A 20,677-nucleotide genomic window follows, 5' to 3' on the forward strand; every position below is an offset into this window, starting at 1 on the left:
CTGTGACCACAGAAAGAAACACTACAGTTTCCTCTAGCCGCAAACATAGTCCTTCAACTTAGGAGGTGGTTTAACCAAACGACCAGCACGGGTGGTAATCAATTCAGGTTTCGGATCTAGTTGATGACCTTGTGGTTCTGGAGGGGAAAACTCCCCAATAGGCGTCACAGCCGAAGGTGGTGCATCCTTCCACTCAGTCTCCGTAGCTACAGGCGGTGTGTCATGTTCGACCTCCTCCGGAACAGCACAATCATCAATCGTTTCCGCGTCAGGTGGGCAAAGGTTGCTATCCCGTAGCTGCTCGACATGACGTTTCCAGGTTTGGTCATTTACCTTGACTTTGTACAGGACTGGACCCGTTTGTTCAATGACGGTGCCACGCACCCATTTTGGACCTCTGCGGTAGTTGCGGACCCATACGTTCTGGTTTTGGTCAAAAGACTTTAAAGGGCGGTCATTGGGCTGGAGCAACTTCTTGTTAACTTTTCTTGAAACATCCGGCTTAATCAGGTCCAACCTTGTCTTAACATTCCGACCCAGGAGAAGCTGTGCAGGGCTAAGCTCAGTAGTGGCGTGTGGCGCTGATCGATAAGCTAACAGGAACCTATCAAGCTTGTGTTGCAGGGTTCTACTGGACTTGTCAGCCTTAACTCCTTTCTTGAAACTCTGTACTAATCTTTCCGCCTGACCATTGGTTGATGGATGGTAAGGTGCACCAGTGACATGCTTTATACCGTTCGCAGTTGTAAATTTCCTAAAGGTTTCAGACGTGAACTGTGGACCATTATCTGACACCATCTGGTCAGGGAGTCCCATGCGGGCGAACAGAGAGCGCAGCGTGCTAACGGTTTCTTCAGCAGTGGTGATCTCCATCACGAAAATCTCCGGCCACTTGCTGTGGGCATCGATCACTACCATGAGCATCTTTCCCTCGACTGGTCCGGCAAAGTCAATATGCAGTCTTTGCCAGGGAAGGGAAGGGTACTCCCATCGATGCAGGGGTGCACGGGCTGGATTATTTGCCAACTCTTGACATCCCTCACAGTTTCGGGCGGCCCCTTCTATGTCCTTGTCAATGTTTGGCCACCAAACAAAACCCCGGGACAAACCCTTCATCTTGACCATACCAATGTGACCCTCGTGAAGCGTTTCCAAAACTCTCTCTCTCAGTTTGGCTGGGACGACTACTCTACTACCCCACATTAGAACTCCATGATGAATCGTGATTTCGTTACCGCGATGGGCATAGGGGATGAGCTCTGGGTGAAGTTCAGTCCCTTGCCATCCTGACTGCACAAGCTCCAGAACACGGGAAAGTACTGGATCCCTACGGGTCTGCATTCTCAAGTCGTGCTCGGTAACGGGGAGGGCCTCGACAACGGTGGTATGGAATATTTCAACTTCATCGGGCTTGTCAGCGGGTGCAGATGGTTGGGGTAGGCGAGATAAACCATCACAATTGGCATGTTGCTTGGTACCTCGGAACTCGATATTGTATGAAAAAGCTCCTAGGAAGAGGCACCAACGTTGAATCCTCGCTGCTGCTGTGACTGGCACAGCCTTCCCGGGGTCCATTATGTACTTCAAAGGCTGATGGTCGGTGACCAAGGTGAAGTGGCGACCCTCCAGGTACATTTGGAATTTCTTCACACCCCAGACCAAAGATAATGCTTCTTTCTCGATTTGTGAGAACTTCTTCTCTGTTTCGGACAGGGACCGGGACGCATAAGCGATAGGACGCTCTACTCCCTCAGCAGTACGGTGTGACAAGACCGCTCCGAGACCATACGAGGAGCTGTCTGTGGCAAGAACTAGTGGTGAGTCAGGGTCATAGCGCATCAGGACCCTATCCTGTAGCAACATTTCCTTCACCACAAGAAAACTAGTTTGTTCCGCAGCTCCCCACAACCACGTCACATCTTTCTGTAACAGCCGATGAAGTGGAGCAAGATGAGTGGCCAGATCGGGCAAGAATTTGGCGTAATACTGGACCATGCCAAGAAAAGCACGCAGTTGAGTAACATCCTGAGGTTTCGGCATCTCAGTGATAGCCTTTACTTTCTTTGGGGATTGGTGCAGTCCTTCTGCAGAGATGACGTGTCCTAGGTACTCCACAAAACTTCTAAGGAATTTACACTTTTCTCGGTTGGCTTTCAAACCATACTCTTCCAACCTCTTCAATACTGCGACTAACCGCTCCAGGTGTTCCTCTATGGTATGGCCGGTTATAATGATATCATCCAGGTAACAGAAAACCCCTGGTAGTCCTTGCAGGATCTGATCCATAGCTCGCTGCCAGATGGCTGGCGCCGAAGCTATACCATAAGGAAGGCGCTGGTACTGGAACAAACCACGGGTTGTGTTAATGGTGAGGAAAGGCCTGGAGTGCTCCTCAACCTCCATTTGTAAGTAAGCCTGACGAAGGTCAATGACGCTGAACAACGTTCCCCCACCTAGGCTGGCGTAAATATCATCAATGCGGGGAAGTGGGTACTCGTCTACCTCCAGCTGTGAATTGATGGTCACTTTGAAGTCACCACACACTCTTACACTGCCATCCTTCTTCACAGGGGTCACAATTGGAGCAGCCCACTCACTAGTAGCTACCTTCTTTATAACTCCTTCAGCTTCCAGCTCTCTCAATGCTTCGTCCACTGCTGGTTTACGAGCCAGCGCTACTGGGCGGGCTTTCCAGAATCGAGGCCGGGCATTCTCTTTAACTTGGATCCGTGCTTGGATATTCTTCATTTTGCCCAAACCTTCAGAGAAAACATCTCCATGCTTACTCAGGACATCTTCCAGGGCTGGAATGGTGTCGGACGTTTCCAGACGAAGTAAGGGCCAGTCCAGATGGATAGATTCCAGCCATTCTCTGCCAAAAAGGGTGGGTCCCTCATTCTTCACTACATATATGGGAAGTTTCTTTGACTGTCCCTGATACTGCACAGTCACATGGCAAAACCCGATAGGCTTCACTGACTCTCCTGTGTATGTGCGCAACTTCAAGGAGGTGTCCTTTAAAGGAATGTGGCGGAGGTAATCCAAATACACCCTCTCACTCATGACTGACACCACTGAACCTGTATCCAGCTCCATAGTCACTGGGCGGCCTTCAAGGTAGATCTTAAGTGAAATGGGCTTTGTGTTTTTAATGTTTGAGACATGGTACAGGTTCCCAAATTCTCCATCACTTTCTTCGGAATCATCACCCTCCATGACATTTATTCCAGCCTCAGTCATCTGTGAGGTGGTCTGTCTCTTCCTACATGCTCTCTGTGTATGTCCAATGATGCCACAATGAAAACAGCGTTCTTTCATGAAGGGACACTTTTGTGAGTTATGTGACCCTGAACAGCGGTAACAAGGTTTAGACTTCTTACTGTCCTTACCTCGGGGACCCTCGGCCCTAGGTGGTGGCTTGGATATGGCTTGTTCTTCCCCAGTTTTGACAGTGTCAAGTTTATTGATTGGGGTGCCTGACCCTTGTTCTCCCTGAAGCACCTGAACATCTTTATTAGCCTGCTCAATGGCCAAACACTTTTGAACCGCGAGATCAAATGAAAGGTCGGTGAGTTTTACTTTCAACAATTCCGTAATCATCTTCGAGTCGCGGATACCTGAAACTAATCGGTCACGAAGGCGCTCGGTTCGCATGGCCTCTCCAAACTTACATTCGGTGGCCAAGTGCTTTAGAGTGGCTACATAATGACTAACTGACTCACCGGAATTCCTGGCTCGGTTGTCGAACTCATACCTCGCAACCAGCGCTGATCTTTCAGGTTTCAGTTGTTCCCGCATTCGCTCCACGATGATCTCATAGGTAATGGCGTCATCTTTCAGTTGTGTGGGGGCCACTAAATCCTTCGCCAATTGGTAGGTTTCCACCGGAAGGTTCGTCAAAAGTACGGCCTTCATTGTTTTAGGTTCCTTGATTCCATTTGCAAGAAAGTAAAAATCCAGTTGTTCGGTGTAGGACTCCCAATCCGCTCCCACCACAAACTTTGTCACTTTGCCGATGGCTTGACTCGTGTTAGCGCTCGGTGCTTGATCAAAGGGATCCCATCCTCGTCGCCAATTGTTGTGTATTCCGAATAAAAGGGCAGGAACACAGTAACTAGATCAAGATGGCGGAAGAACTATATTTAATCTGAACAGAAAACCTCGTGTACAATACCAAATATGGAAAACAGGTCTCGTGACACTAGCTTCTACGTAGAACAGGGAAACCAAAATTAGGAAAAATCTAACAGGAATCATACATAGGCGCGCGTATATATGGAAGTTGTTGTAATCATGATTCAAAGCATTTTCCTTCTTAAGAGTCAGCGCCAACGCACCCTAAGATTGTTATTCGAGGATTGTCGATTCATTTATTTGCATTCATTAACGAGGTCGGATTTTCTTCCCAGAAAAGGGCTATTGTGTTTATATGATAAACAAAATAATACATGGTTGCTTGTAGACATGGAATTTCTCTTCTCGTGTTGAACAACTCGCGTAAGTACTAAAACAAGGAACGACCTAAAACCACCTAAAACCACCTAAAACCACCTAAAACCACCTAAAACCACCTAGTGAATGGTTGTAGATGTTTTTGAGGTGGTTGTTGAAATTCTTGAGGTGGTTGTAGGTGGTTAAGGTGGTTTAAGGTGGTTTTAGGTCGTTCCTTGTTTTAGTACTTACCGTTCAACTCTACATCTCAGTCGTTCACTTCGCTCACTCGTGAGCTATCGAGTTAAACACTCGAAGATTAATTCTGTATCTACGCGCGCCCATGTATTATTCCCTATTTATTATTTTTTGTAACTTTTTAGTTCATTTTGTAAAGTTCTTTAAGTCTTTTGCTGAGGGAATATAAAATAATTAGCATGCTATCGCATTTCATTTCGTGAGATGGTTGATTATACATGGGACCAGGGAGAGTAAGATTTCAGGGAGGTAGAGGTTTTGTTCGATTCTCGTATTTCGTGTACGTGACATGTTATAGTTTCGCCTTATTTTAGACATTTATGCCTTGTTTTAGATGGTTTTAGATAGTTTGCAAGTGGTTGTAGATGTTTTTGAGGTGGTTGTAGGTGGTTGTTGAAATTTTTGGGGTGGTTGTAGATGGTTGTAGGTGGTTTTAGGTGGTTTTAGGTGGTTGTGGGTCGTTCCTTGTTTTAGTACTTACCGTAGAACACTCATATATTTATCAGCTGGACAGCTATAGTAAAGTTCCTTAAAATGGTAAGTTTTTAATAATCTTTATAATTAGTGTATTTTCATTCTTACAACTTACATGTGGAATCCACTGCAGATAGTTCTTCGGATTTAGTGTTTAGGAGTTTCAATATTAATGTTTACTTCTTTAGAATTCAGATCTGCAACTATGTCATTTTACCAAATAAGGTCATGAGAAAGTGCCATGGTATCGCCATGGTATTGGGCTGTAGAGCAGGACAAAAATACAGATCAACTTAATAAAATGCCACACTAAATGATTTAGACTTTGATTTTTTATCGTTTTTAGGCTTGACGCTTAAAGAAAAGAACTTTAAGTATGACAGATTTTTTTGGCACTTTTATGTTTCCATTTGTATTGTTTCTGCCTTTTGTTTGCTCCTAATGCCTTTGATACAATGCACAGATACATGTAAAGTTGCTAACTAAATTAAAAAAAAGTGAAAAGTGAAATAATAGTGGTGAAATGAAAAATCTGTAATTTGATGTTGGAACATATATGGGCAGACATTTTGCTCAGTTGCTAGTATTTTTCCATGCCCCTTCAGGGCTTGGCAAAATATTACACAAATCACAAAATATCAGCACATACAATATATTATAATATATATTTACATTTTATATAGAGTATAATGAGTTAAAACATTGAATAAGGTGTATTTATTTGGGAAGGTGACCAGTGATCTTACATATTTTCAGCAGCTCAGTGGCAACTTTATTTTTCCTCCATGTTTTTGCTATAACTGGATCTTTTTTCATGTGGTTTTCTGTGGGAATTTTATGGGAGACTTTCTTGAAGTTGGCTGACCACTCAACAATTGCTTCATTTATTTCCTTGTATTGCTTTAGAACTTGTACTTGAATGTGTGCCAGGTGATTTAAGGTGAGTTTGAATTTTTCATAGCATTTTTTTAAAGTTTTTCATACAGCATAACATCTTTGGAAGTCAGCAATAGACTTAATGTGAGTCTCCCAATCCCCAGCATGTATGTTGATGATATCTTTGGGTAAAACTGTGTTTCCCAGCTTTAGTAGGCCTTTGCTCATGTTGCTGATTTCCTTTTCTTGTCTGATGATGCATGTTGCAGCTGTGTTTCCTCCTGAAGTCTTCTCTGCTTGCATGTGCAGAACTGCATTGCTCACTAAGTTTTCAACTTGGTTAATCCAGGTCTTCCTGGTGATGTTGGTCAGTGTTAAATTCTGTATTTTAATGTTTTACAATCACAATGTTATAGGATTACAACAAAACCAAACATACATTCAACATGCTTCTTTGGTCTCCACAACACTCGCAACCCAACACGCATGGCATTGTGGGATGTCCAATATATAAACTTACGGTTAACTCAAATATCCAGTTTGAATACACTACAGTCAGCTCCTCAAACGACTTCTCAAACTTTTCTGTGTTAGTTGAATGGTGTGAAGCAAGACAAAGAAGAAAGGCAGAATGAGATACACATGCATGGAAGCATATGCAAAAGAGCTTTCCACTTGTGAGGGCTGTAGTTGGGGTCATCACTTTTTGGCACAAAATTGCATGCCTCCAACACAAGTTATGCAACCTTAATATCAACTTTGGTGACCTCTTTCTGTCCCGAGCATAAAAAATTTCCACCATTTCATAGAGGGTGGCCAGCAAAGTTCTCACATCATGGGTTGTTGTCTGGTAAAGGGCTACAGTTAAGTAGATTAGTGTCTTGCGATAATCCATCCCATGCTTTTCCTCTTTGTTAAGTCGAACAGCTAGTATTTATCAGTGTATCAATGTCAGAAATGTGATGTGGATTTCTTCCAGAATGTTTTCTATTTGATTCATAGAACAGTGAAAAGCAGTGAAAAGCTTCAAAGTACAGTACCTCACAGGACTGGAGGTTGAGACTTTCCACAGAAACACTCTCATTCCCAAACAACAGTGCTGGATTTCTTGTTGCCCCTTTAAGTTCTTCATTTAAAATTTGTGCAAGTGCTGGTTTGGTTTTATTTGAATCTCCAAGTCCTCTTGCTTCAATTTCAGCTCATAGCTCATTGACCTTCAGATCTTTAAATGGGTTCAAGAGTTGCTTTGCCTCTTTTCCTTTCCTTCCTACTAACACCTGTTGTTGCCATTCAGTCAATGTTCTGTACTTTCTTTGAGCCATGTAATTTAGATTGTGGCACATGCTTAAATGCCCATCACACAACCTGGGCAACCATATAATGCCCTCCATGCGGAATTCCACTTTTCATAGTTTACTGCAGGGTTGTCTCTATTCGTGAATCTAATCTCATCTTGTACTTCAACATTCTCCTCTGTTTTCACTTTTTGGGTTAAATTTTCTAAATCATAATGTCTGGGGTAAGTACTAAAATATGGAACGACCTAAAACCACCTAAAACCACCTAAAACCACCTAAAACCACCTACAACCATCTAAAACCACCTCAAAAATTTCAACAACCACCTACAACCACCTCAAAAACATCTACAGCCACTCGCAAACTATCTGAAACCATCTTAAACAAGGCATAAATATCTAAAATAAGGCGAAACGACAACATGTCACGTATATGATATACGAGAATCGAACAAAACCTCCAATCCTCGAAACCCCCTGAAATCTTACTCATTCGATTCTCGTATATCATGTACATGACATGTTGTCCTCTCGCCTTATTTTACACATTTATGCCTTGATTTAGATGGTTTTAGGTAGTTTGCGAGTGGCTGTAGATGCTTTTGAGGTGGTTGTAGGTGGTTGTTGAAATTTTTGAGGTGGTTGTAGATGGTTGTAGGTGGTTTTTGGTGGTTTTTAAGTGGTTTTCCACAGAAAGCTTTTAGCATTTGTTTGATTTCATCATGCGGTCCCCTTATATCCTCACTGATCTGTCTTTAGCTCTGCACCAATCCCACTTTCACTGAGCTCTTCATAAAATGCATTGTTTTTATTCGAAATAGGTCTTTTTTTTAATTAAGGCTTCTTTTCTAGTGTCTTGGAAGGGAATTTTTCTTGCTTGCAAGTGGTATTTCTTCTACTCTATCTCTCCTTGTGCATTTATAGCTAATTTGGTGATCTCTCTTTCTATTACTGGCTCTCCTATGTTAAATTTGCCATTTCCTGTTCCCTCGTGGATGCTTTGCTTGAGTTGTTTATTTGATTGCATCACAAGCACAAAAATTTCTCCCCCCTTTTGCTTCCTCATAGCTCTACGTGCCCTGAATCCTGGAAAATTAATCAAAACCTTTTTGTTACAGGAGGCTAGGGAAATGATAAAAACCAATGAAAGTGTTATTATATTCATCATTAACTTGACTTAGAGTGTTGTATGCATTCTTGTTTCTGTAGGCCTACTTCTAGTGTTTTTCTAATTTATAATCTAATTAAACTGTAGAAAATGATAATTAGCAGTATTGCTTGTACTTCTAAATCATAAATTTTAACTCCTAAATCTCATTGTTCTTTAATTAATAAATCAAATGTCTCTCAATCCTAATACATAATTTCTTTTGCTTGTGATATTGCGGAGATGTAACTCTCCATGGTTGGCTTAGTAACAAATTTACCACTTTTTTTTTACCTGTAAGGCCATCCTCTGAATTGAGATGCACTTCTAATGGGGGTTCAGATCGGGCAATGTTCACTTCTTTTGACTTTCAGAAGGCCTTGATTAATTGCCCTCCATTTCCAGGAGTCAAATCACTTCCCTTGGTTTTGATGTTGTACATTCTGGCTTTTGCTGACCAGTTGGGAGGAACATTAGGCCATGACTCCACATCCAACTTTCCTTCTGTGTTATCAGCTCAAGCTGTGTGAGATCGTTCCCTGACCTTTGGTGGGGTCGTTTTTGCTCTTTCCTCTGCCTCCTCAAAGGTTTCAAAGGACAGGGCCATTCTTTGGACTTGACTTGTACTGTAAGACTAATGAAGGCTAAGGTGAACGGCACTCATTTTGTAACATTTTGTTCTTCAATTTGTTTTGTTTGCCTTTGCTCATTTCTCTTCATTTTTTTTTCTTTTCTGTAGGTGCAGACTACTTTTAAAGACCACCTTCAGGACCACCTTCAGGGACAAGCACTAGAATGTCACTAAGTGATTTTTGAAAGTTTTCCTTGCATTTTTCATAGTAAGTGGCAAATATCGCTTCCTCAATGCTTTTTAATATCCTTTTTGTGATCTTAGGTTCCTTTAGACATTGTCTCTTGGCATTTGCGTTAAGTTCAGTCAGAGGTCCCCTCCTAGCCCCTCTGCAAACCTTACTTAAAGGGAAGGTAGATTGTAATTGAGAGCTGAATAAAAGACAAGCCTGGCAGGTGGTCAACGAGTGATCTTTTTTCCCTTCCTTATTCATTACTTTGCCCTCATTCCAGTTCTTTGAAGAAAATGCTGTCAGGTATGCTTCTTTTTTCGGTTTTGCTTCCCCAGTTGTAAAATTTTTCATCAATGGGTTTGGGCTGTACTAGGAAATAGAATCGCTGACTAGCTTTCTTAACTACTTCTTCAATGTGTGCATTCCAAGTTAGGTCAGCGCTTATAGTAAGTCCCAGCAACTTGGCGGCACTTACAACTTCTACTTCTTTTCTGTCGATAACAACCGCATCCAGTTCAACTGGCCATGGATTCCGGGCAAACGAGATTCGGAGCTCCTTGCATTCATCAGGGTTTGAGTTGTACTCTATATGGGACCACTCAATAACCTGGTTAATTATACTCTATGCATTACTGGTATTCCCTTTCGGAACGACTTCGGATGCTGAAGTGTCATCAACAAATTTCCACAAATGTGGTGTGTTTATATCTAAATCAATTATCCTCTATACGAAAAGCCATGGGCCTAATTTAGTACCCTTGCGGTACCCCATGAGATTTCTATCAGGTATAGCTAACAAAGGAGAGCTTAGAATCTACTATTTAGGCAGAAATAAAACGACCAAACATGACTTTACTCAATTTGTTTCAAAATTCCTATGTAGACAACCATTGATGCCAGACAGATGCGAACCGCTGCTGAGCAGGTATGGAACGAAGTATGCCAGCCTCTCAAACTCGTGATAAGTTTAGAGTTGTAGAAATATATGCTACCAGCGCTAGGTGCAAGAAACGTGTCTGCACAGCAAAGATATTAAATTCCCAAATTAAACCGCTTGAAATGACTCATGTAAATGCTTTGTTTTCAATAGCTAACTGCAAAGATTCTGAAGTGTTTGCAATCCAGTGTCCGAATCTGGCAAACTATCCAGGTCATTGCGAGTCAAATCATGAGTGGACAAAGAAATATTGCGCCAAGTCCAGTGGCTGGTGTTGTGAGTATAACTCCTTTTCGCAGAGACTTTACGTCAAATGTCATAGTTTTACTCGCTATCCCTTACTATTTCTGTAGCTGTCCGATTTTTTTAAAATGTATTATTTTATTTTTTTAACACAACTCAGCTACTGCTATATACCTTGCTTGGCTAATAAAAATTTAAGGGGAAGACAAATGAACATAAGAGTTTCGTGAAATATTTAATTTCAAATGAAATAAAAATGAAAAGAATCTGGAAACATTTCAGGGCCTTGATCCTTATTCAAAACAGCCATAATAACAATCAGGAATTTATATAATAGTACTTCATTTTCCCTTGTCCTTTTTTTATTTTATTTATTTATTTTTTATTTTTATTACAGCCTGATTTGAACAAAAAGGGCCACTTAGCTGATCTCGATCAAGAAGAGTTTTAGCCGATTTCCTCAAAATACAAATAACTGTTCCTTTCATACACTGCACCATTGTCAGTTTGATTCACTGTTCACAGAATAAAATAATGAATAACATATAACACACCTCACTAAGGCCTTTTTTAATAGTTTAGGAGAATAAAAATGTTTTTCAAGTTTTTGTTTCGTTTCTGGGCTGTGGTTATTGATTTCTATGTGGGTTAGTGTACGAAGGCTCCATTCTTAGCTTCACTTTTTCCTTACGAACAGAAGGGCTAAATTTTATCGTGATGTTAGTAAAATGATCAATAAATTCGCAACGGAACCAGACGGGTGACATTTTTACTCATACGATAAGAAGGAGCAGAAAGAGATCATTTCCTCGCTTGACTTGAATGTGTAAAATCTACTAATATCGGTTAGCTTTTGGTTTAAGACTGAGGCTAGAAGATAAGTTCTAAAGATCATTGACCAATATCGGATGCAAAGATTTGTATTTTACTAAATAAACGTGTAGGAAGATGTGATTCAATGAAAACATCTTAATAAAAGATATAGCCGAAAGACTAAAAGACATAATACGAACAGACAATCTGTGGCTTATCCAATTACACGAAACTCTTAGAGAGAAGAAAGTTCAGACGCTGGAAAAAGAACTAACCTAAAGGATAAGAAACAAAAACTACTTGGTCGAAATTAACTAAATGACAAGTACTGGCGAATGAATAATTATTCATGCAAATTCTATTTCCTGCAAGACCCATCTCCCCAGCGGAGATGCGCTCTATGAATTCATGCTCAAATAAGGCCGTTTCGAGGCCTTTTTCATCAACTTCGTGCTACCCGGAAGCATATTGCTTTTTCGGAAAACAAAACATCGAAGCTAATAACCTTTTGCAACTCCGCGAACTTCCAAACATTCGAGTTTTCGTATAAATGTAAGCTGAATTGAAAAATATGTACAGCTCGAAATAGAATTGCGTAGAATAATGCTTCATACATAACAGCTTTAAAATGATTCGTTTTGTTATCTCCAGCAAACAGGCGTCAGTAACTGAGGAGGTTCCTGTGGCTTTATTGTCCTAGGACAGCTGGAACTAAACATTTAACCAAATAAATCAGGTAATATCTATGAGAAATATTAAACAACCATCTTTCCTGTGAAAGAAAATAAAAAAAAGGGTGTGAATCTACGGCAGTACAGTTGTTCAGAATTTAATATATCACTTAAGTGCTTACTCAATTCAAAGAACGAACGAACAGATCAGCTAAGAAAATTGACAAATACCGTCCTCGCTTCTATATTAAGAAATCAGTTCAACTCTACAGCCGCTTCTAAACTTATCTAAACGCCCTTCACCACTCCTCGAACTGTTGGACAGTCATCAGCGATTTGTGCTGAGGTAGAATTGTGTAATTCATTTAAAAAATTGATCAGAATAGCGATTCATATGTTGAGGAAGATAGAAGAAAGAGCCTTAATTGGATTAACCAATCACCTCACAAATTGGTAGCTAATTACTCAGTAGAAATAAACGCGTTACAGGTTAGATAAATGTGAAAATATTTTCGTTATGAAAAGGAAATGTCCGTGTACAGTATACATGTAACACTTAAAGAATTATTCCTGTTGTTATCGTGAGTAAACAAGCTTTAAAGACTGAATTAGGAAGCTTCGACAGCTTTATTGTCATAAGAGAGCTGCGGCTAAACATTAAATCTACCAAATGGGAGAAGATCAGTGAGAAATACAAAACAAACAGCCTCTCCTTCAACGAGAATTAGAACAGAGAGGTTTTTGTTTACGCTTTCAGTTATCAGTGTATCATTAACATGCTCGCTTTAAAGATAACTCAGAACAGCTCTACGAATTAAGATGTTGTTAAGCCATAGTTCTAAAGAAAAAAAATTTTTTTGATGTTGCGAATATCGTAAAAAAACTTTTGTTTTCCAACGTGTTGAAGTACAATGGTACAAGATGAAGTCGATTCCGATGTGAATTGGGGTGTTTTCACAGGATACCGATAAATGTTTTCAAGTGCAGCCCGCACAAGAACGATTACATCGTGAGACAAATTACGCTTTATTCCTAAATTTTAACAATTAAGTTCATGGATAGATAACAAGATTTTAATTAAAATAAATCTATCTGCTGGGTCTTACAAAACTGAAGATCAGCAGACCGCGGCCCGCGGGTTTCAGAGGTTCGGAACCTCTGAAACCTGCGGTGCCATACTTTTAACCTTATTTATACTCAAAAACCAAATTTCGCACAGCATCAAGGTTTTTTTTTTCATTATTTTTTTTAGCAAAAATCTATGGATTCCGCAGGTTCCGCGGTTAGCTGATCTGTAATTTAGTAACACCCCCATCTACTTTCCATTGTTATCTCTAGAATCAAATTTGACCTGGAAATCGCATATATCCTTAACAGCAAATAAATTATCCAAATCTATAGGTATTATTCATAAATCTAGGTTTTTTCTCTCTACTCACTCCCTTCGTACTTTATACAATTCTATGATCCTTCCATATTTGTATTATTGCAATTTAGCTTGGGCTGGTACCTATAAGTCAAACCTTCAAAGAATTGTAACCTTACAGAAACGTACGTTAAGAATAGTAAGCAATTCTACATACATTGCCCATACTGGCCCTATTTTAAAGGAACTTAAACTCTTAAAATTTCATGATATCCATTCGTTTCAATTAGGTACTTTAAGGTTTTCATTCGAGAACTCTACACTCCCTTCCAAATTCAATAACTTTTTTTTACTGAATAGTCAAATCCACAATTATAATACTAGGAATGCTCAGTCCTTCCGTTTGCCACTGTGCAGAACGAACACCAGGAAGTTTTCAATTTACTTTCAAGGTCCAAACTTTTATAATTCGTTAAATTCTGACATAACTAGTTCTCCCTCCTCCGCTTCTCTTAAAAGAAAGCTTAAGGAATTTCTTCTCTCTAAGTATTAGCTTCTGTAAGGCAGTAATTCTTAACTAACTTACTTAATATGTGTGTGCGCGTGTGTGTGTACGTGTGCGCGGTCAAAGTTAATTACCATAAGTCCATATTGTAATTCTAATATAAGATTAGTTATTTTAATTGAGAAAGCCTGACTTGTTATAAGCCTCGTGGTTTCTTTCAGGTTTTCTCGCCATTTATTTTCTGTCATCAATTTTCTTCATTTTTTTTTCCATGTGTAAATGTCGTATATGGCAAATAAATATTGTATATTGTAAACAAAATATCCCGATATTTATTCATCTGTTGCAGATGGTCTGCTGATCGCGCCGAATTCTTAGCACCTTTGTTTCGTCAAGTTCTTATAAATTTGGTTTACACTCATATCTTTTCACATTGCTTTCCGAGAGCTAGATCAGTAGATCAACAGCATGGGGAAATTGAATTCATTCTTTTGCTTGTTTCTTTTCTGGTTTGCTGCCACCTCTGCTTCAGACCCAGAAGGTATTGTTGACTTTCAGTTGCACAAATTTAACGGAGTAAATTTTTACCGTAAAATGCAGTGGGGACCAAACTTTTACTTTTGTGGAATAAAAGTGCTTTTAAGATCTTACATATCAGTTACTTTTAATAAGATGTGAATAGGATGTAAAAAAGGATTTGCTACTAAGCAAGAGAAGGTAACTAAGTTTGAAGAAGTGATGAAAATTACACTTTAACAAAATGAGGGAAAGTAAGCGTCAGATGAACATCAGGAAAAAATGGCACGTATTAGGTTGGTATCTATCTTGAGGTACATTTATGGGGGAAAGACTAGAGCTGATCCACTAACAAACCTCAGGTGTCAAGACATTTTTATTGGATTTAACAGCCAGATTTTAACCCCCCTTGCAGAAAATCTTGAAAGTACGGAGAACCTGTTCGAGGGGGACATGAAGCTCTCACATAATCAAAGGGCCGCCATCGATGGACAAGCCGGGAGAGGATCCATCACAACTAGAAAATGGACTGGTGGTGTTCTGCCGTACGTGATTCACTCATCTCTGTGTAAGAAATTCCTCTTTTGTGTCATGTCACATTTAAGCTTTTTTTTACTCTTGAGAAAACGAGTGAACGGTTTGAATAATGAAATGCTACTTGCGTGATTTCCGTATGTTGGTTGCTGCTTGGACTTCTTTTAGTATTTTGATATGACTTCTACAAGACTACGTAAGAGACTTCAAAGATTTTCGGAACTTTAAAATCTTAAATAACACTTAAAAGAAAAATTTTTTTAAGATACAATAGAAGGATGACTTAGTTTGAAAAACACACTTTTTCTTAGTGTTGGTTTAGAGGGGTGATGGGAATTGTATCTCGGTGTTGATAAAACTGTTTTTTCTAGTGAAGGGGGTAAGCCTCTCAAGAACCTCTAGTGCTGCGTCGGTGGGGTGTAACGTTAACCCTTCCGGTCCGACGAAACTTTTTACGGTAGCCAATTTACAATTTCAACTCAGTTGATAAAACTAAATTGCCTTTTTCTATTTTTTCCCTCAACCTTGTAGTTCCCTCCTTACCAAAACCAAAGACAAAACATCCTGCCACTCGTTATGTTTTCATCTTTACTTTTATTCTTCTTTTAGCGGGAGCGGAATCGGGGATCCAAGCTGCATTTAATGAATGGGAGCAGAAGACGTGCATTCGTTTTAGAAAGAGAACAACTGAAAGAAACTATGTTGAGTTCTTTAAAGGATCAGGGTGAGACAAGGACCTTCACAATTCGCTTTATACACCTACTTTCAATTAACAACTGGTCAGCGTGCATCATTGAGATATGAAGCATGTGGAAAGTTTGGAGAGCACTGTAGATTCGAGAGAGTTATTGAAGGCGCAGTTGAGAGCAGTTGCAAACTTCCCCATCAGGTCTCGAAGCATGCACAGTTGGCACACCAACCAATTTTTTCAAACTTTTCAACGCGATTATATAGGTGTAAAATAGATGACAAGAATTTTCCTCTGTTGTGCGTTTAATGAGTACAAACGTGTTATCAGATAACACGGTGGAGAATGAAACACGCGCGTACTTTTAATTTTAATCACAGAAATTAAGAAGCTGTGTTAAAAATTAACTTGAAATGAGGATTATCTAAGTTGATAATTAAAGATCGTAAATATTTTATTTATTGCCACGCCTCCATCTCTGTCGTGATGGTTCTTCTCTGAGTTAATTGCATATTAATAACGAATGTTGACGCGTTTACACGTCCGCTCTATTGGGCTTTCTAACTAGGTTAATGCTCTCGCAAAGTAATTGATAATTTTAAGCGGAATAAATACACGACCACAAATGTCCACCAAAAATTTGGAAACTCTATTGTGGTTCAAATATTATGTTTACGAAGAAACCGGACTCAATTTTTTAAAAATGATGAAGGCTGGATTCAGTTATTTTATGACAAAGGCACCGTGAGCAATAAGAGAAACCCTACCAACTAAATCTGGCCTAGTTTTCACCATTTTTAACTTCTTTTACAATTTTTCTTGTTTTTCAGAAATTTAAAATTTAAGAGTATCAATGTATATTTAACTTTTTAATTAGTTGTTATGTTAAGGTTTTGTATCCCTTTCTTATATAGTTGCTGGTCATATGTTGGAATGTATGGTGGAAGACAGCAGATCTCACTCGGACAGGGATGTTGGAATAAAGGAACCACTGCACACGAGATTGGTAAACTTGTAAACAGTTATATTTGTCGCTTTTGAAAGAAAGGAACCTAGCCTTGAAGGTGCCATCGACGACTCGTTTCTATACACATTTCGCTGAAGCTACACGCGCAGCGCAGTTGAAGCAGAAGAAGAGCCCAAAGAAAAGAAAAAAAAGAGCGGGTAGTGACTTCAAATCCAACATACAGTCTTCCCGTACCTGTCCATCCTGTGGTAAAAGAATCCGTGCACAGATTGCCCTGATCAGCCACGCAAAGAAGCACAAATAAGGGTGTCTATGATCATCTTCGCTTACGAAGGAGGCACACAAATGCGCATTTTTGCCGTGTTAGCTTATGTCCTATGAATGGAAGTATCTTCTTGTTTTATCGTTTAGGGTACGCCCTGGGCTTCTACCATGAACAGTCCAGACCCGACCGTGACCTTTACGTGAAAATCATGCTGGAGAATATCTACGACGGTATTTCGTACAATTTATCACTTTAATTATTTCTATTATTGAGTTAGTTCAACATGAATAGAATCATAGAGCAATTTTCTTATTGATGTTAACCCAGGTAGCATAAGCTCGCGTAAATAGCTATCTTAAATTTGATTTGTGTATATGTTTATTTGAATTATGTTAATGGGCAAAGTATAAGGATTTGTGGGATCAACGATTGCACCTAACCCAGAAATCTGAATTAGTCTTAAATAAAAGTAAACATTTTTCGCCGTTGTGTTTATTTAGTCGCAGCTCACGAATCTAAGTTCTTCTTCCCTCATACACAATCATGAGCAGTCGTTTGTTCGTAGGCTGTGTTACATCAGTGGAAACTGTTTGGTTAAAGACGAAGGCTAGGTGTCGAAATAATGGTCACTTTGTCCTAAAATTGTCCGATTGCTTTTAGTAAGCGAATAAGTTAATAATTAGCGAGTTTGTCAGTAATCGAGAGAGTACATCGGTTGATCAAAAAATCAATTCTTCTATGAATTTAACCTTTAATCCTTCCCTCTGCGTCCTTTTCATCGCAGGGATGGCATACAACTTCGGGATTAATAAGCACATGTCAATTGATTCACTTGGAACTCCTTACGACTATGGATCCATCATGCATTATGGGGCGCGTTATTTTTCAAAGAATGGACAACCAACTATTGTTCCTTTAAGAACCGGGGTCCGGGCATGTTTTATGTGGAGAGTGATGATTTCAATATGAATTGAAATCGCAAATGGTTGTTTTATTTCATATTTATTTATTTTTTTTTTTTAATGTAAGCTTCAAATTTTTTATTGCCAGATAAAAACAGTAAAAGCGTGAACCCCTTGTTGCAGTCCACAGACAAATCACCCTCTAATTAGGCTTTACTACAAATGCGATCTCAATAAGAAACATTTTTTTCCGTCAAGTAATTATTACATTAACTGAGCGAGTTGGTTCAACTGGCAAAATAAAGAATAAAGTAAGGAAGAGGAACATTGATTCTGGGTTGGTGGGGAATTTTGCAAGATTTTATCACAACTTAGATGAGAGTGTAAATTGGCCACCGTATAGAGTTCATGTAGCTGACGTTTCGACTGTCAGCCAGCCCTTCGAAGGGGCTTTGAAATAATCCCTTAGTGTGATTTAGATATAGGTTGATTAAAAGGAATAGGATTTGATTTGGATGTGGGTTGAATATTTTCTGTTTTTCCCCCAACTTCATATTCAGGTTACCATTGGAAACAGAAAAGGGTTAAGCGATATTGACGCTTTACAGATGCGTAGACTGTATAGCTGTCCAGGTAATGTAGTAAGATATGATATGTTAACGTAGTGGAATCCGCTTGTTTCCAGGGACAAGAAAGTAGCATTTCTTACTGCAATATGAAGACTCCGGAGCTTACCATACTCGACATAAGAGTAAGAAACTGTCCGAACTCAAAAGGCACGGTCACTTTAGCTAGTTACATTAGCAGAGATCGAGATCGAGATCGAGGCGGCCGCAAAGTGAAAAATGCACTTCTTATAAGTGATAAGCTCCGTCTGTGCTTAGATTTGAAAATGAATTTTACCATATGAGATGGTAAAATTAAGGAAAGTAGTACATTGGATATCAACAGGGACGCTTTCTTTTTGGCTAAATTTGTCTTTTTGAACAATTAATCAATTGGGATAGAAAATGTTTATTTTCCATAAAATCTTGATTCTAGGTGGAAATGGGTGAATAGATAAACGCCATTTTCATTTGCTTTTCTTTCAGATACAACTCATGGACTACAAAGAGTATTACCTCCAGGTAAAAAAAAAGAAAAATTTAAGCAAGAACTTTTCTCTAAAAAGAAAAAATAATGGAACAGTCAAGAAGTCTCAGGCTACTGACTGTACATACCGCTCGCTGCAATCTCCACGAAAAAGGTTGTGTACTTTAACCAACCCGTACACCAATACAGCCTTTCTGTTCGTTCTGCCAAAAAACTACGACAATTGTAGTTGATTTTTTACTTAATAATACTTGCTTATTTTTAATTTCAGAAACTTCATGAAGATTCTTAAAGTGAAGTTGCAAGCTTCTCTGTTCCGTAAAACAGTGCATCTATTGTCAAGTCTTAAAGTATTGAATTTTTCAGCGTTTATCAGGACTGCGGAACAATCGGTTTTAGGCAGAGGAAAATTTGAAAACAAAAAGCAGGCACGTTCTCCATCGTAATTAAATTTCCCTGATTTAGCCACTGATGGGTAAATCAAGCGTTAATTTTAAATGTACAAATTTTCTCGGCAGAATGGTTTCGATCGAGAGATCTATACCATGTTTTAGCTGAAAAATATGGACTGAATCCCACTTAACAATACAATCCAGCAAGTAGCTCAGGCTGCTGTAAGGGAGACTTAAGTTTCATTCACTTTTCTTTCAGCAACAAACATTCCACCTCCTCAGACAACACAGCCCCCTGGTAAGAATAAGACACAGTTGGCACATCCGTCTGACTTTTAACCGAGCGAGGAAAACCGTTCTTCAGTAATACGAGAACTTCATAATGTAGATTTCTTTAGTATAGGATCAAGTTCCAAATTATTGAACAATTATGTTTATTCAAATAATTAATAGCAAGTCATTAAAATACCCATTTACGTTTAAATTTAGCTCGGGACAACAACAGAAATATTTGTTGTCATAAAAACAAGCTAGGTATTTGTTAGAAAAGTATTACAAAGAAAACGCCTTTTAAATACCAAAGCGGCAATCTTGTCTGGTGAATTGCATTTGAATAATTATGAGATTTTCCTGATGGCTATGACATCGTTGAGGCAGTTTTTCAAATTGATGAGTTTATCTTTTAATTCAGCTGATAGTTTGCTATTTCCTTAGCTAATCTTACAACAAATACGTGTATATATTTTCTCTGAGTAGCTGGCTGTAAAGACTCTGACGCTTATGCCAGCGAGTGTCCGACTCCGGCAAGCTATCCAGATTACTGCACGTACCATCACGATTGGACAAAGAAATATTGTGCCAAGTCTTGTGGCTGGTGTTGTAAGTATAAAATATCTGTAGAATTCAATGATTCTATTCGTTGTAAGGCCAGCTGCTCTTTTTGATGTTAATTTTGTGGTTTTGGTGGTTGTTATTTTGAATCAGATTAAGCTGAAATTAAACCAATTGAACACCCCGATTGATATCGGTTTGGGACTAACAAAAAATGGCTCCGTAAATAAGTCATCATTGTTACAGGTAAATATCGGTCGTTTCCAGAATCTGGAGAATCATTGCTAAAATTTAGATTCAAAGAAGTGCGATGAATGTTAATTACTTTTCCGTAGCCTCTTCGGATCCATGTTACAATAAAACTGCTTTGCTCTTCTTGTATCTTATGTGAATGCCATTGACACTGAATCTGTCCAATTTTTATTTCAAACTTTGCAGCTTGATTCAAACGTGGATACAATTTTACTGAAGTCAGAATACATTTATATTTCTGTAATTTTTGATGCCTTGCGTTGCTCATGATAAATCAGTGAAATAAAGTGTAAAACGGTAGTTTATGAGTTGTTGTTAATGTATTACTTATGTTCTCGAGTTTCCTAAATCTTTACAAGGGGCTGTCATACTTACCCTGCATACTTCATCCTCACCCTTCCGCAGTCTATTAATGGA

At 39.2% G+C, this 20,677-nt stretch overlaps 1 protein-coding gene and 2 long non-coding RNA genes across 3 annotated transcripts; all 3 read left to right on the forward strand.

Moving 5' to 3' along the window:
* Positions 1-14,739: 14,739 nt before the first annotated feature.
* LOC149049547 (blastula protease 10-like) lies at positions 14,740-17,890 on the forward strand. Its single transcript, XM_089197034.1, has 5 exons — positions 14,740-14,905; positions 15,481-15,595; positions 16,474-16,565; positions 16,938-17,021; positions 17,576-17,890. Exons 1-5 carry the CDS (start codon positions 14,791-14,793, stop codon positions 17,758-17,760), a joined length of 591 nt encoding a protein of 196 aa, XP_089053160.1. The 5' UTR covers positions 14,740-14,790; the 3' UTR covers positions 17,761-17,890.
* Positions 17,891-18,200: 310 nt separating this feature from the next.
* Positions 18,201-19,189, forward strand: LOC149049548 (uncharacterized). Its single transcript, XR_016183833.1, has 3 exons — positions 18,201-18,326; positions 18,785-18,820; positions 19,057-19,189. It is a non-coding gene; the product is annotated as an uncharacterized LOC149049548 (long non-coding RNA).
* Positions 19,190-19,432: 243 nt separating this feature from the next.
* Positions 19,433-20,560, forward strand: LOC149049549 (uncharacterized). The gene is made up of 3 exons (XR_016183832.1): positions 19,433-19,475; positions 19,934-20,056; positions 20,447-20,560. It is a non-coding gene; the product is annotated as an uncharacterized LOC149049549 (long non-coding RNA).
* Positions 20,561-20,677: the final 117 nt, after the last annotated feature.

The sequence above is a fragment of the Pocillopora damicornis genome, chromosome 2 (genome assembly GCF_964200805.1).
Source record: "Pocillopora damicornis chromosome 2, jaPocDami1.2, whole genome shotgun sequence".
Classification (NCBI taxonomy): Eukaryota; Metazoa; Cnidaria; class Anthozoa; order Scleractinia; family Pocilloporidae; genus Pocillopora; species Pocillopora damicornis.